The sequence below is a fragment of the Bos grunniens genome, chromosome 24 (genome assembly GCF_055505025.1).
Source record: "Bos grunniens cultivar Pamir isolate PY7600 chromosome 24, Bosgru_T2T1.0, whole genome shotgun sequence".
NCBI classification, from domain to species: Eukaryota; Metazoa; Chordata; class Mammalia; order Artiodactyla; family Bovidae; genus Bos; species Bos grunniens.
The window spans coordinates 27,582,392-27,599,610 of NC_141188.1; the positions used below are offsets into that span (position 1 = coordinate 27,582,392).

At 36.6% G+C, this 17,219-nt stretch overlaps 1 protein-coding gene across 2 annotated transcripts in view; it reads left to right on the forward strand.

Moving 5' to 3' along the window:
* Window positions 1-12,307, forward strand: part of DSC1 (desmocollin 1) — a 36,295-nt gene extending 23,988 nt beyond the window's left edge. The window contains exons 12-17 of one of the 2 annotated variants that reach the window (XM_086372888.1): window positions 5,939-6,154; window positions 6,490-6,732; window positions 8,327-8,448; window positions 10,964-11,206; window positions 11,950-11,995; window positions 12,079-12,307. In XM_086372888.1, coding sequence (XP_086229014.1) covers window positions 5,939-6,154; window positions 6,490-6,732; window positions 8,327-8,448; window positions 10,964-11,206; window positions 11,950-11,985 — 860 coding nt within the window. In that variant the 3' untranslated portion in view covers window positions 11,986-11,995; window positions 12,079-12,307. The remainder of the gene's footprint in view (window positions 1-5,938; window positions 6,155-6,489; window positions 6,733-8,326; window positions 8,449-10,963; window positions 11,207-11,949; window positions 11,996-12,078) is intronic. The other variant, XM_086372887.1, reaches the window with a different exon arrangement.
* Window positions 12,308-17,219: the final 4,912 nt, after the last annotated feature.

Here is a 17,219-nt window from a genome sequence, read left to right on the forward strand (position 1 = left end):
ATTTTACCTTTTAATAGTTTGATAATAAGATAAAGACAAATATTTTCTCACATATTATACTTCTACTCTTTTCTATAGCTTTACAATAAAAGCCACGTCTACTTAAAAAAAAAAAAAAGATTCTCTGTTGAGAGACAAAGGTTAATCTTTATTGATGCTGCTGCTTATGATGTATGTGGCAAGCCAGTCCATTCACATTTGTCCCATTTAGGTTTTTTCCTTACTTTCTCTCTCAGCCTTGGTGTATTCTTGTTGCCTGGGAATGGGGACGGTCTGTCGCACGTCATAATCAGTGAGAAAACCAAGCAGTCTGAAAACAAAGTATGCCCACGAGTGGAAAATATTTCAATTTCAAAGTCTGAAAGAAAACCACAGTTTGAATATTGTTGCCTAATCATGTGCATATCATATTCCTTTAATCTTTTTAAAAAAAATTTATTCACTTATTATTTATTGTCAGCTGTGTTGGGTCTTCATTGCTACATGGGCTCTTTTGTAGTTGCATTGAGTAGGGGCTACTCTCTAATGGCCATGTGAGGGCTTCTCATGGCGGGGGCTTCTCTTGTTGCAGAGCATGGGCTTTAGAGTTTACAGGCTTCAGTAGCTGTGGTTCTGGGGGCTCTAGAGCGCTGGTTCAATAGTTGTGGTGTGCAGGGTTAACTGCATGTGGAATATTCCCCAACCAGGGATCGAACCTGCGTCCCCTGCACTGACGGGCAGATTCTTAACCACTGGACCACTAGAGAAGTCCTTCCTCTCCTCTTGGCAGCTCTCACAGAATCTTTTACTATAAATCTTTCAGTATAAGTAGGAAAAGAAAATACCCTACTAAATAGTGGGGGAAACATGAACTGAGAAATACAGTTAAAACTGCTACTACTTTATAATCATGGTGATTTGCTGGTTATAAAAAAGCAAAGGTGAAATCTGATTGGATCAGGAACACAATTATGACGTGAAACAAGGATTTATATTTACTCACTTATTACACCAGTGTTGATTGTCTTTTAAATCCTAAGTTCTAAGCCATGAAAACTAGGATTCATAAGACAAAATCAAATTTTTCACATAATATCAATTGAAGGATGATTATATTCTTATAAAAGATTCTCTGGTATAAAAACTTTCCCCATCAAAGAATGCGTGAATATCATAAGTGGAAAGCAGTTAAAGTGTTACCAAACTGAAAGGGTAAAGGGAGGTGATTTCACAGAAATGCAAAAGCTTGTTGATAAAAAAGGAAATACTCTTTGGGGAGAAGGAAAATATGGAAAACAGAGATATAAGAAGCTAACTTTGTCTTTTGGTGATAAAAGAATGTCTGTAAGTATAGTGATCACAGTACAAAGAAATGAAGTGTCATATCTATGTCTGAAGCTCATGGATAACCTGGCCGTGCTCAAGAAGGAAAGATAGGGTGTAAGAAATGTTAATGGAAGATTATATGGTGAAGGATTTTGTTTATTTAAACTTTAATCCATTTTAATATATGCTTCCAAGGGTCAAATATATAAGTAATTACTTATATTTCTACATGAACATTTCGTTTTGATGCTCATATATAGTTCATGATGGTCATCTAGGTGTCCAATTAATTTCCTTGTATTTTTTGTGTGAGTTCTTTTTTGTCAACCAGGTTGCTTCCCTGCTTTCGCTCTAAAAGCACTGTTTTGTACCCTCTCCACCTACAATAAGGCTGCCCCTTCTGTTTGAAATTCAGGTCCCTCTGCTTCTTCAAATGGATGGCAGTGATGACTGTTGTGATAACTCTCACTAATCTTTGTTTAGTTCCTCTCTGAATACCTTTTTAACCCTCCTTCCCTGGGAATAATACTGTAATTATCACAGTATAAATATATATACTTATATATAATTAAGTATAAGACATACAGATGATGTGTCTTCTCTATAAAATGGAGCTCTCATTGTTTCTCATGTACAGTCTTTCCCTCTAGCTAGGCTGACTATGAACTCATGTTCATATAAAGACCTTTATCTTTGCTAAATATCTTTTTACAAAGCATCTAGCAGAGATCTTGGCATGTTTGCTTCGTGTAGGTACTGGTATTTGCCATTCCTCTGCTGTTCTGTGAGTCTCCAGGTTCCAGGTTGTGAATTTTACTGCTTAGTCCTTTGCAAATTCAGGTGCATAACAGGCACTTGGAACTTAGTTTTAATGTAGAAACTTGAGTTCAAAAGTTTACAAATGCTTTGATATACTTGAGTGTAAAAAGAATTTTCTTAAAATGAATATTTCAGGGTTGTCATGTGGAAGAGGTAAACTTTTTGCATGTATAGTCCAAAAAAAGAAAAAATGAGAAATGATTAGGAAATGTATTACAGCTTGGTAAGAAAGAATCTGAAAACTTTCCAATCGTTAAAGAGTTCTGTATATGGAGTGGGCTAATTTATAACCCAGTGAACTTTCTGTTCCTGGAAACATTTAAATAACAATGGGGAACTCTTGCTTTTCAGAGTTCTTATTGTTGTAAATTTAGATTTTAGTTAACCTAAAATGTACTTTCTAGGAGATCATGACATTCCTTACTCACTAATTCTTGGCATTTGCTTACGTGTTTAACTTAAAATAAGGTTTGTTCGTATTTAGTTCCTTAGTTGTGTCTGACTCTTTTGCGACCTCACAGACTGTTGCCCGCCAGACTCCTCTGTCCATGGGATTTCCCAAGAAAGAACTGAAATGGGTTGCCATTTCCTTCTCCAGGGGATCTTCCTGACCCAGGGATTGAACTAGTGTCTCCTGCACTGTAGGCAGATTCTTTACTACTGAGCCACCTGGAAAGCCCAAAATAAGGTTTAGAAGCAGGCAAATATACATACTTAATTACCTTTTCATAGTCTTCAACTATTATCAGGAATTACTTTTTTTGGCTCTGTTTCCCAGAAGGAAAAAATTTGCAATCAGGCTTTTGTAGTTTTAGAAGACATCTAGGACTTAGTTTTGGAGAAGGCAATGGCACCCCACTCCAGTACTCTTGCCTGGAAAATCCCATGGGTGAAGGAGCCTGGTGGGCTGCAGTCCATGGGGTCACGAAGAGTCAGACACGACTGAGCAACTTCACTTTCCCTTTTCACTTTCATGCATTGGAGAAGGAAATGGCAACCCACTCAAGTGTTCTTGCCTGGAGAATCCCAGGGACGGGGGAGCCTGGTGGGCTGCCGTCTATGGGGTCACACAGAGTCGTACACGACTGAAGTGACTTAGCAGCAGCAGCAGCAGGACTTAGTTTTCAGCTGTGGCTTTGCCTACTATCCGTTTTAACAGTTTCGAGTTTTCCTTTTTTAACAACATGCTTAAAACAGAGATTGTGATGGAAAATAATCATTTATGTGATAAATGTTTGTTGAATATGGAATTAAATGAGTCTTTATTTGCTTCTGGATGGCTGCCCTATTTCTTTATTTCACTTTTTAAAGTGTGATTTCTATTGTACCTTAAAGAGAAATAGCTTTCTTCTTATATTTTAATAGTTAAAATCCTAACACCCATGTTGATTCACACTAGTACCTGTAACTATTTTTTACATTAAAAAAGCTTATTTTTCCCACTTCTCACTTCTTTTTCAGGTGTTGAAGTTGTCATTTGTACTCAAATTTATTTACAAATTTATGGCAATCTCAAAATGTTTATATGCTATTGTGAAAGTGAAATCTTTCGGTCCTGTCCGACTTTTTGTGACCCCATGAACTGTGGCCTACCAGGCTCTTCTGTCCATGGGATTTTCCAGGCAAGGGTACTGGAGTGGTTGCCATTTCCTTCTCCAGGGGCTCTTCCCAATTCAGGGATCAAACCCAAGTCCCCCGCATTGCAGGCAGACGCTTTACTGTCTGAATCACCAGGGAGATATCTATGCTATTGTAGATTTTTTTTTAAACAAAAAAGTTGTTATTTCTCTTTAATTTCTAGATGTTATTAAATTTGTTTAGATTGAATAGTTTTTAAATAGGTATATACTGCTGTTACCTTGTAAGTAATTTAAAAGTCACTTTGAATAAATTCTTATTCAACAGAAAAAAAATTCACTGAAATACGCTACTTGATATGGCTTAATTGTTATTTTAATCTAAAAAGAAAGAACATTAAATTTGCACATGATTTATGGTAGTCTGTATGATAAATTCAATGTTTATGCATCAAAATTTAGACCACCATTCAAAGCAATAAAAGTGAGGAATTTCATCAGTTATTTTTCTGTTTATTTCAATTTTGAAATCTTACTATTTAGAGTAGTTTGTAATTTTATCACAAGCTTTAAAATTTGAACATGTTCTCTAAACTTCATTATCTTTTAAACATGCATAATGGGTATTATGCTAATTTAAGATATTTATTTAGATTTATGTGTTGAAGCATTAGGCCATTAATAGTGGAGTTCTGGAGGTAAGAGTTCTTATTCTCAAAAGCATATTAATTAGATTAGGGTGGGGGTACAACTTTTTTACAGTTTGTTCAATTGATTTTTTTAAATATAAAAATTAATGCTATGACAACGTAGGCAGTAAAAAACAGAGACATCACTTTGCCGACAAAGGTCCGAATATTCAAAGCTGTGGTTTTTCCAGTAGTCGTGTAAGGATGTGAGAGTTGAACCATAAAGAAGGCTAAGCACCAAAGAACTAATACCTTCAAATTATGGGCAGCAAGGAGATCAAACCAGTTAATTCTAAAGGAAATCAACTCCAAATATTCATTGGAAGGACTGATGCTGAAGCTGAGGTTCCCATAGTTTGGCCACCTGATGTGAAGAGCCGACTCATTAGAAAAGACCCTGATGCTGGGAAAGATCAAAGACAATACGAGAAGAAGGTGGCAGAGGATGAGATGGTTGGATGGCATCACCAATTCAGTGGACATGAGTTTGAGCAAACTGGGAGACAGTGAAGGACAGGGAAGTCTGGGGCAGCGAAGTTCATGGGGTTGCAAAGAGTTAGAAACAATTTAGCAATTGAACTGCAAGTGTTCAGTGTGTTAATATTAAGTTAGCCAGGAAATACTGGGCAGATCACTGAACTGTCAAGATGAATACAAAGTAGCCCTTAGGATGAAAAGTTAAGTGCATGAGCTAAAGATGAACAAGGGTTTTTGAGAAACTGAAGGAGAATATGCAAGCATTGTCCATAGAAGTCACTGGCAAGTTTCATGCAGAGGTGACATTTGAACGGATTCTTAAAGGATAATAAGGTTTTATCAGGCAAAGGGGAGGAGAAAAGTATTCCCAGCAGTGGCAAGAGCATGTACCAAAGCTGCACACAGGATGGAGCACAGTTTCTGGGTTTGATGATCAGTTTTACAAAGTTTGGGCTTCCCTGGTGGCTCAGATGGTAAAGAATCTGCCTGCAATATGGGAGACCTGGGTTCGATCCCTGGGTTGGGTAGATCCCCTGGAGGAGGGCATGACAATCCACTCCAATATTTTTGCCTCTCTCCATGAGAATGGAGAGAGGAGCATGGTAGGCTACGGTCCATGGGGTCGCAAAGAGTCGGACACAACTGAGTGACTAAGCACACACATGACAAAGTTTGAACAATGAGTATATGAGGGAAAGGGTCAGGAGAGAAAGTTAGGAAGTGATTGTGACCTAATGTAAAGTGTTTATATTTTAAGCATGAATACACTTTCAAAGAAGGATGAAAGAAATCAATTATCTTCTAAATCGGTCATTCTGTAGTGACATGACTCATAATCTCATACCTTTTAATTTTAAAAACCACTTCACGATGTCATCTGATACAGCTACCAATCTCCAGGGAAGAGTAATGTCACTATTTTGTACTGGTAGCAGTGGTATTTGTGGTTTGGAAAGTGTGTGAAATTCAAGTTCAGGCATCTAGTAGAAAGCAGATGTCAACTGTACATCATAGAGATTTTTGAAAATAAGTGTTCAAGTGGAGAAAAATCCTATTTTTTATTTTTCTTAGATGGCAGATCTTGCACTGGAACGTTAGTAGTTTTTTTGGAAGATAAAAATGACCACCCACCACAGATAAAACAAGAAGAACTGACAATTTGCCGGCATGATAAGGATTATGTTGTCCTCGAACCTACAGATCAAGATGGACCTGACAATGGGCCACCTTTTCAATTCATTCTTGATAATTCTGCCAGCAAACTTTGGACAGTAGAGACAAGGGATGGTGTGTAATTATGCTAAACCTTCTAATCAATAGGACTTAGAATGTTTGGTGGCCTAGACTTCTACCTTAGTTACTTATACTAAATAAATCTTAATTTTAGTAAATTATTTTATTGATCCCAGATAAAGGATAATACATTGTTTCTTAAGACAATGAGTAATATGATTAGATTCTTATCCTGAATATCTTTAAGAAAACAGACAAATCCATTTTAATAAAATATTTGAATAACATAGTAAATATAGAATAGTAAAGATGAGCATAAAGCAATATCAATTACCTTTCCTGTCTTTTCAAGAAATCAAAATCTCTCTCTTTTTTTTTTTTTTGCATAGGTAAAACTGCCATTCTTCGGGGGCGGCAAGATCTTGATTATGACTATTACACTGTTCCTATCCAAATAAAAGACAGACATGGCGCTTCTGCAACACACATATTACCAGTGAGAGTATGTGATTGTACAATTCCATCCGAATGTAGAATGCCTAGTAAACTTTCGAGAGAGGCAGCACTCGCAAATGTATTCCTTGGAAAATGGGCAATTCTTGCCATGGTGTTGGGTTCTGTATTGTTGTTATGTAAGTATAATTAGATAAAATGTGTTATCTAATATTTTAATATTAGAAATGTTATCTAATATTTTAAAAAATATATGACAATTCTTTACATTAGTGACATTGATAGCCTTTGAGAAGTGTGTCCTTTTAAAAATCTTGTGCAAACTCAATGGCTTGGAGTTGTGAGTCACAGAAGAAAAGGAATTTTCAGAACTATGGCCACAGTTCTTCCAATAATTAGTTGTGAGACACTGGATAAATCATTTCCTCTTCTCTAAGCTCTTTTTTTTTTAATGGTTCAATGAAGAGGTTGGGTAAAATTAATGTTAAGTTTCCCTCCCATACAAAGTATGATTATCTTTCAACCAGCCACATTCATGGAGTGGATGCACAAAAAGAGTTAGTGAAAAGAGTAGTTTAAAAATTTACTTAGATGTTTGTGCTCAATGATATTAATGAATATTAATGACATCATTTAGCATACATCTTAATTAGACTCCAGAGTGTGAGAGAATGGAGAAGGCAATGGCACCCAACTCCGGTACTCTTGCCTGGAAAATCCCATGGATGGAGGAGCCTGGTGGGCTGCAGTCCATGGGGTCGCGAAGAGTCAGACACGACTGAGCAACTTCACTTTCCCTTTTCACTTTCATGCATTGGAGAAGGAAATGGCAACCCACTCCAGTGTTCTTGCTTGGAGAATCCCAGGGACGGGGGAGCCCAGTGGGCTGCGGTCTATGGGGTCCCACAGAGTCGAACACGACTGAAGTGACGCAGCAGCAGCAGCAGCAGCAGTGTGAGGGAAATGGCCATTTGATGAGTCGCTGAGGAAACGCAGTGGAAGATTTTGCATTCTGCAAACTGGTTTTTGGAGAGGCAAAAGTGATGGAAATCTTTGCTCAGGCTTCTCCCCTCCCTTCCTCTCCCCTTTTTCCCTCCTTTGCTTCTTTTCCCTTCCCTCCTTCCTTCTTTTTAAAAAATCTGTTTGACTACACACAGTCTATTTGCATTTATGGACTTTTCCCATAGCCTTTGCTGTGTCTGTGTTCAGTGATTTGTGTTTCAGGTTAAACTGGATATTCCTCTTAGCACTTGATGGACGCTTTCAAAACCAAGCACTGGTTTTATGTAATGGCTTTTCCTGTTTGATTTATGTCTAATGTTCTTTGTTTTGTAATTCTAAGATCTTTGAGTTGTTCCGTATGGACTTTAATGCCAATAATACTAGCTTAAAGTCCAATCAAATGAAGTTACTATTTCAGTGTGGAGAAAAGAAGGAAAATGTTGAATTCTGAACCTGGGAAGAGAGCTGTTCACAAACTATGTTCACTTCCTCTTTCTTTCTATTGATTTGTTTCTTATTTAGCCTAATAACATAACCTCAGAGGTAGTCTATATATATTTGTTAATAATCTCTTTTAAATTTTATGACCCGAAGAAATCTCAATTTATGGAACCAATTTTTTTAAAGTTCTGTGAAGAAACTTAAAAAAAAATCTGATTCAAATGATATACTATATAATTCAAATGATTATAATCATTTACTATAAATCATATGATCTACAGTACCAGCATGAAAAAATATGATTTTACTTATATATTTTTTATTTTTTAGGTATTTTGTTCACATGTTTCTGTGTTACTGTTAAGAAAACAGTAAAGAAGTGTTTTCCAGAAGATGTAGCCCAGCAAAATTTAATTGTATCAAATACTGAAGGACCTGGAGAAGAAGTGATGGTAAATCAGATTTCACCTTTTTTGGTATGGTAGTTTAATGAGGCTGTGCTGTGCTTAGTCACTCACTCAAGTCCAACTCTTTGCAACCCCATGGACTATAGCCCCACAGGATCCTCTGTCCGTGGGATTCTCCAGGCAAGAATACTGGAGTGGGTTGCCATTCTCTTCTCCATCAAACCCAGGTCTCCTGCATTACAGGCAGATTCTTTACCATCTGAGCCATCAGGGAAGCCCAAGTTCAATGATAACAGTTGATTATTACATAAAATAGTAATAATGATAACCTGCATGCAACCTAAGTCGCTTCACATATCCAACTTTGTGCGGCCCTTTGGACTGCAGCCTGCCAGGCTCCTCTGTCCGTGAGATTCTCTAGGCGAAAATACTAAAGTGGGTTCCCTGTCCTCCTCCAGGGGATTTTCTTGATCCAGGGATCAAACCTGAGTCTCTTAAACCTGCCTGCCTCGGAAATGGGTCCTTTAGCACTAGTGCTACCTGGAAAGCCCAAATGATAACAGCTAATGCTCCTGAGAAATCTGTACGCAGGTCAAGAAGCAACAGCTAGAACCGGACATGGGATAACAGACTGGTTCCAAATTGGGAAAGGAGAACAAAAAGGCTGTATATTGCCATCCTGCTTATTTAACTTGTATACACAGTACATCATGAGAAACGCTGGGCTGGATGAAGCACAAGCTGAAATCAAGATTGCCAGGAAAAATATCAATAACCTCAGATACGCAGATGACATTACCCTTACAGCAGAAAGCGAAGAGGAACTGAAGAGTCTCTTGATAAAAATGAAAGAGAGAGTGAAAAGCTGGCTTAAAACTCAACATTCAAAAAACTAAGATCATGGCATCTGGTCCCATCACTTCATGGCAAATAGATGGAGAAACAATGGAAACAGTGACAGACTTTATTTTCTTGGGCTCCAAAATCACTGCAGATGGTGACTGCAGCCATGAAATTAAAAGATGCTTGCTCCTTGGAAATAAAGCTATTACAAACCTAGACAGCATATTAAAAAGCAGAGACATTACTTTACTGACCAAAGTCTGTATAGTCAAAGCTATGGTTTTTCTAGCCATGTATGGATGTGAGAGTTGGACTATAAAGAAGACTGAGCACTAAAGAATTGATGCCTTTGAACTGTGGTGTTGAAGAAGACTCTTGAGAGTCCCATGGACTGAAAGGAGATCAAAGCAGTCAATCCTAAAGGAAATCAACCCCGAGTATTCATTGAAAGGACTGATGCTGAAGCTGAAGCTCCAATATTTTGGCCACCTGATGTGAAGAGCTGACTCATTGGAAAAGACCCTGATGCTGGGAAAAATGGAAGGCAGGAGGAGAAGGGGATGACAGAGTATAAGATGGTTGAATGGCATCACCAACTTGGTGGACATGAGTTTGAGCAAGCTCCAGGAGTTGGTGATGGACAGGAAAGCCTGGGGTGCTGCAGTCCATGTGGTAACGAGTCGGACACAACTGAGTGACTGAAATGAACTGAATATTTTTGAGCACTTACTATGCCAAACAGGGGCTTCCCTGGTAGCTCTGCTGGTAAAGAATCCACCTGCAATGTGGGAGACCTGGGTTTGATCCCTGGGTTGGGAAGATCCCTTGGAGGAGGGCATGGCAACACTATAACAAAGCATGACAAACTGAATGTAACTGAATTGAAATTTATTGTCTCACAGTTCAGAAGGCTAGACATTAGAGATTAGGTGTTGACAGAATCCTACTCCCTCTGAAGGTGCTAGGATTCTATTACAATTCTCCCTCCCAGCTTTTGGTAATTCTTTGGCTTATGACATCATTGACTGAGTCTTCATATGGCTTTGTGTATGTGTGTCTGTGTCCAACTTTCCCCTTTTGGATTAGAGACCCATCTTACTTGATTAGGACCTTGTCTTAATTTAACTAATTGCATCTAAAAATGACTCTATCTTCAAATAAGATCATATTCTGAGACAGTTGAGGGTTAGGACTTTAACAATTGAATTGGGGTGGAGGATGTGATTTAACCTATAACACCTATGATATGAGTATTATTATTATCTTGATTTTACATATGGGGAATTAGAGAGGTACAGCAGGTAAGTGATTTGCCCATGTGAAAGTGAAAGTTGCTCAATCATGTCCGACTCTTTGCAACCCCATGAACTATGCAGTCCATGGGATTCTCCAGGCCAGAATACTGGAGTGGGTTGCCTTTCCCTTCTCCAGGGGATCTTCCCAACCCAGGGATGGAACCCAGGTCTCCCACATTGCAGGCGGATTCTTTACCAGCTGAGCCACAAGGGAAGCCCAAGAATACTGAAGTGGGTAGCCTATCCCTTCTTCAGGGGATCTTCCTGACCCAGGAATCGAACTGAGGTCTCCTGTATTGTAGGCAGATTCTTAACCAACTGAGCTATCAGGGAAGCCCTCAGATTTACCCCTATGAGATTTGCCCATGGTGGGAAATAAATGAAAGAAAACTGTTAGTTACAATTTGATTTATTTATTTTAGGATGCAAATATTAGACTCCCCACACAGACATCCAACGTTTGTGACACAAGCATATCTGTTGGCACACTTGGTGGCCAGGGAGTCAAAACACAGCAAAGTTTTGAGATGGTCAAAGGCGGCTACACTTTGGATGCCAACAAAGGAGGTGGACATCAGACCCTGGAATCTGTTAAGGGAGTGACGGACACTGGCAGATACACGTACAGTGACTGGCACAACTTCACCCAACCTCGGCTTGGCGAAGTAAGTGCCGCTGTCTTCATGTTCATTTTACATGAAAGTTAAACTCTGTTTATAAATCAGGATTTCCCCAAAGTTTCAGTCCTTATACATCTGGATCTCATCACCTTTTTCATGTTGAATTATCATAGATATATGAATATTAGATCCAAACCCAAAGAGGAAAATGACCGCGTAAAGTTCAATTTTTAAAATAAGGTTTCCAAAACTTGACCTAGGAGTGGCATATGTAGGCATTTCTCTACTTTTGTAAGTATAAAAAGACTCAGCAGCAGCAGCAGCATAGCTTCTTTCCTAAAAATTGCCAGGAAAATCACCTAGAGTGAAATGTTACAGGGTACTACGTGGATCACAAATTATAAATATTCTTAAGATTATGAAATCTTAATGATCGCCATCAACCAGACAGATCATTAAGCTTTTATTTTGGGTTTTAGTTCCCCATTTTATGTTCAGATCAGGCAATGTACATTAATATTAGCCAGTTAAATATATTACTATAAGTATGTAATAATGTATAAACATAAGGGTCATAGCTTATATTTGTTTCCCCTAAATATGTAAAAAAGTTGTAGACACGTTTCAATGATACAAATTTCATGTTTAAATGGGAAATTGTAAGCTAGTTGTGTGATGCATGTGGAGCTTTAGTTTTTATCAATGTGTTCAGTAGGACCATTTATATATTTGCTATATTTTAAGAATGAATATAATACAGACCAATCATGTGCATTTTTTATATGTAGGAATCCATTAGAGGACACACTCTGGTTAAAAATTAAACAGTAAAAGGTAAATCAAAGCCATTATTTTTAAGCTAATACATTTAGGTGTTTTTTAAAAAAAATAATAAAATGTGCTCTTTCTCGACACAGAAGGTGTATCTGTGCGGACAAGACGAGGAACACAAGCTCTGCGAAGACTATGTTCGCTCCTATAGCTATGAAGGCAAAGGGTCTGTGGCCGGCTCAGTGGGCTGCTGCAGCGATCGGCAGGAAGAAGAGGGGCTTGACTTCCTAGAGCATCTGGAACCCAAATTTAGGACGCTAGCGAAAACATGTGTAAAGAAATAAAATGTGCCTTTTAATAGCGTAGCATCTACCAGCGCATGTGTAGGAGTTTATTGAATGTAAAACAATAGCAGCATCTGCTAAAGTATTTGTTTATGGAGGTAAACTTCCAGTTGCGTATAGATAAGGCTCCCTTAAATTCTCCTTGTCTGAGATAACTTTAGTCTTCTCTAGACATCAGTGCTTCCTTTGTTAATTTCCTTTTCTATGCACGTACATTTTCTTGCCCTTTCCAGGACGGCACCATGTGCTTTCTCACACCTTCTGTTTGAAAACTTACGTTACTTGGTATGCTCTGGAAGAGTATGTGAGGGAGTTAGGGATTGTGGAGATTAAAGAAAAACACGTTGTTATTTTAAATGAAAATGAAATATTTTCTTCAGAATCTTGGGGACAATTATGCTTTTAGAAGTATTGTCTTTGGTGCTACAGAATTGCTTCCTTTACCTGAATGGCTTTGTGCTGAAGAATTTCTTATGCATTCTCTGATGCAATCTTTGATTTGGTGAATAAGAGCTCATCTTTCATTGTGTTTTCACCCTGTGGAGGTGCTCCCAGCTTGATCCTGGGATCTCTGTTGATGTGGATGTGTTATCAGGTTCCTACAGGTTCTAGAATTGTTGGAAAGATGTGGACCAGAAGAGGCTCACAGAAATTTGAGTCATTGAGATTTTTTAAAAAAAAGCATTTCCATGAAAGAATTGCAGCCTTAATGCCCATGGGTTGACTGAAACATGCAAATCTGTTTTGTTGGCCCATCATGATGTATTATTACTTTTTAAAAATGTAAATACCTTGGCAAGGACATGTTCTCTCTAGTTTGACACCATCCCACCATCCTCAAGCATTTGAGTAACTAGACCAGTAGGCATTAGGCTTACAACCCTGATCGCCCTTTGAATGTGCTAAACACTGAATGACTATCCATACTGGAGTGGATACTCAGGCTACATTGGTAATCACTTTCAGAAAATGTTAAATAAGAAAAAGTGTCTGGCATATATATGTTAAAAAACTGAAATGTGTTATTAACTCAATTCTTACCAAACATTTGTTGAGTGATGCTGGATAAAAGAATGAAAACATGAGTTAATGAGCTATTTTGAATACATAGCATTTTAATAAGATATTCTATTTTATTACTTTAGAAAAAACCCATATATTTAAATAATATTTTAATATTTTTTGTGCCAAATGCTATAGATTCATAAAACATTTGCAGTATATATCACAAGGACATTTTCATTCAGACAAAAAACTTTTTTTCATCTTTTAGCTATTTAACCTTCAAAAAAAATGAGTGACTAATTTTCTTAAATTTTGTGAATTATTTTCCTTCTTAGTCACAGGATCTAAATAAAGATGTTTCTTGAAATGAAATTGAATAGTAGAGCAGAATAAATAAGTAGCTTTAGTAAATACAGTTTTTATTTTAAAAGGTGCCCTCTATGTATTATTTTTATGGGCATTGTCAGTAAAATAATTTTGGAGAGTAATGCAGCTTCTGAATATCTGTTATCTGATGTACATGTTATTCTGACAATGATGCTAGTTTTGAAATTTTATAATATTAAAATTTTGGAAATATATCATAATAATGTTCTAAGTTATATTTTTGAACATAGGTGCAGAATGTTTGCTGAGCAATTAAAAATAATTAGTTGAACATTAGCCTACATGTTTATGTCTTCGTATTTCTTAAATTTAAATGTGAAAAAGAAAATTTGTATCTGAACATAAGGTACAAATAAAGGCCAAAGGCTGATTTCTCAAATCAACAAGAGAAGATACTTTAAAACTATGACCAGAATTATTAGAAAGTGTAGGAAATAAATTTGTATTAAGGAATTTGACTATTTTAAGATGTTTCAAAATATCATTAAATTGTATCTCATAGAAGAACTATGATGTCTTTTGATTTATTTAGGAATTTCAAAGTTATTCTCTAGTTACACTCAAAATCAAATGTTAATTGTATGATTAATGAAATTTATGAAACTCTGCTAGACTGTTATGAATTTAGTTAATAAAATATTGTATATTATGAGTTATTTCATGTATGTTAATTTTCACTTAATTGTTGGTAAGTTAATCATTCTGAATTGTTTTCAATAATGAAATCTATAGTTATGGAAAACATACAATTAAAACTTTCTTATCTTATCAAGATCTCAAACTATTTTATGTGAAAAACTTGATGGAAACTCCAAAATAGAAGAAAATTGGCATAATTGTTATAAATGAACTTTTGTTAAATACTTCCTTAACTTTATTGAGCTTTTAATTCCTCCTAGGTTTTTTAAAAATACTTTGTAAAACTTGATATCTATGCATGTGTTTACTTTTAGAGAATGGAATACGCTGTTATTTGGAAAATATTCACAATAGTTGTTCTAGAGTTGAGGACTTTCATTATCATAGAGAGGAAAAGCTAACTTTTTTGTTGTGTGTTAGTTATACAAGTCCTGTACTACTTGAAATTCCTCAATTAGATTAATGAAACAAACTGTATATTGCTGCATATTTTTGGTCTCTTTTATCTGCTTTTCTAATAAATCTGAAGGAACATTTTTCATTTGGCCAGACATTTCATTTGTCTTACTACAAGGTTAGATAAAAGAAAAGAGGACTATTTATAGCAGCAGAAAGCATTACTAAGAATGGATAGACCTTTGCATACTTCATAGGGCCTAGTAAATTTGAGCAAGCATAGTTTTAAAAAAATTCTTTGAAAGGATAGTGTTGCATGAGAAGTAAAAACCACAGTTGATCTCAAATCCTTGCTACTACAAATGAAATGATAACCACTTTATAATATATAAGTAGAATAATTGTTTAAGAAATGTTATCTGCCAAGTATATTTATAATATGCATTTCATTCAGGTAGATCAAATTATTTTAAAATCTTTACTTCTTAAAGTAAGTGTTTTGAACAATAGGAATAAAATGTACTCTATAAAGTCAATCTGTAAAGAAGATGATTATTTACTAATGTTAGAGGAAAAACAATTAAAAAATAAGTGTGACTGTCTTCTGTATTTGGCCTGAGAATACATGAGATTTCGAAATGTTTAAAGTTTAATTGTCAGAGTACAACAGTGAATACCTATAATCATGGAGTGTTTTTATTTGTTCATATTTAGGGACCGTTAAATGCTAAAACATGGAATTATTATTAAAAAGAAACTTCAATGCTTCCTTTGAGAAACCTGAGTTTTTACCTAGAATTCATACCAAAAATTCAAATAGAATTATTTTCTGCCAGGTATAGTTCAGGAAAAACTAAAAGGAACCCTCTGATCCAATGTGGAAATGAAAGAATTTTCTTGTTTTGATTTTGTCTTTCTTAAAATATATAGAAAACTTAGAAATTAAGAGTGAATGACATTTATATAATTCATTTACACAAAATTTAAAATCCAACTTCACAAAGACCTTTTGTCCATATTAGGCATTCCACAAGAGGGACAGATTATTGTTCTATACTCACCATATTTCTCACCTCTTGGAGATCCATAATGAAATTCTAAACCGGTGGTTCTTGAAGTGTGCTTCCTGAACTGGCAGCATCAGCATCACCTGGAAATGTGCCAGAAATGCTAATTCTTGGGTTCTTCCTCAGATTCACTAAATAAAAACTCTCAGGGGAGGCCCTCCAGGTGTTTGCAGTGTACAAATTCACCTCTGTACTGGGTCTTTGCTACTCAGTGCTGTTCACAGCACCTGAAGAAAGTGGATTCAGGCCCCACCCCAGACCTATTGAATCCTCTGTACGTGAAATTTTGACATGCACTGTGTAGATGACCCCTTGATTGGAACCTGAAAAAACTAATAGAAGAACAACATGATTAGCCAATTAAAGTGAGTGCCCAGAGTCTCAGACAGCAGGTCTATGGCTGCCAAGGGTAGGGAAACTTGTCCAGGCTCACCTCGCGACTCCAGTTCAAGACCAGCTGTCTTCTGTCCCCCCACACAGCAGAACCCTCCACCCAACGCTGTGTTATTCTGTACTTGGATAATTGACTCTCTGTGAATTTTGTACCTTATGGTGCCATATGTTGGAGAATATACAATGGTAGATTTTGACATTATTTCTGATCATGTCTAGGCAACAAATTTACCAAATTATGTTTAAAAATCAACTTGAATAACCTGGATAGTTTAAGCAATGCATGCAGTACCCTGAGATCATTTTAGCAAATAGGTGTCTTGACATATTCTTTTCTTACTAAGCCAGTTCATCACCACGTGCCTTTTTAACCTTTTATTTTTCTGGGTGTAGCTGACTTAGAGCATCATAGGTGTGGCTAGGAAGCTGTCAGAACCAGTTGTGTTTTACTGACTAAACATATGCTTTCATTATTATTTCTTTTAGTTTCAAACTGGAAAATCAAGCAGAAGAAAATGAAAACAAATTTTCAGAGTTACTTTCATTTTAACAATTTAATGTTTATACATGATTAATTAATATTAAATTAATTATATAATGTTAAATATATAACAAATGGACTTCCCTGGTGGCTCAGAGGTAAGGAATCCATCTGGCAATGCAGGCGACATGTATTGGGAAGATCTTTTGGAGAAGGGAATGGCAACCCACTCCAGTATTAGTGCCTGGGATGTCCCATGGACCAAGCAGCCTGGAGGGATACAGTCCATTGGGCTGCAAAGAGTTGGATATGACTATCTACTAAACAACAACAAATATGACAAATACTTATTAAAAATTAAATGTTAAATTGGTATTGATGTTTTAATATTAAACCTATTTAAAGCTAAATATTAGGGACTTCCCTGGGGTCTAGTGGTTAAGACTTTGCTCCCCAATGTGTGGGGTTTGACCCTTGAGCAGGGAGCTAAGATCCACATGCCTCACAGCCAAAGCACCAGAACCTAAACAACAGAAGTAACATCATAACAAATTCAATAAAGACTTCAAAAATGG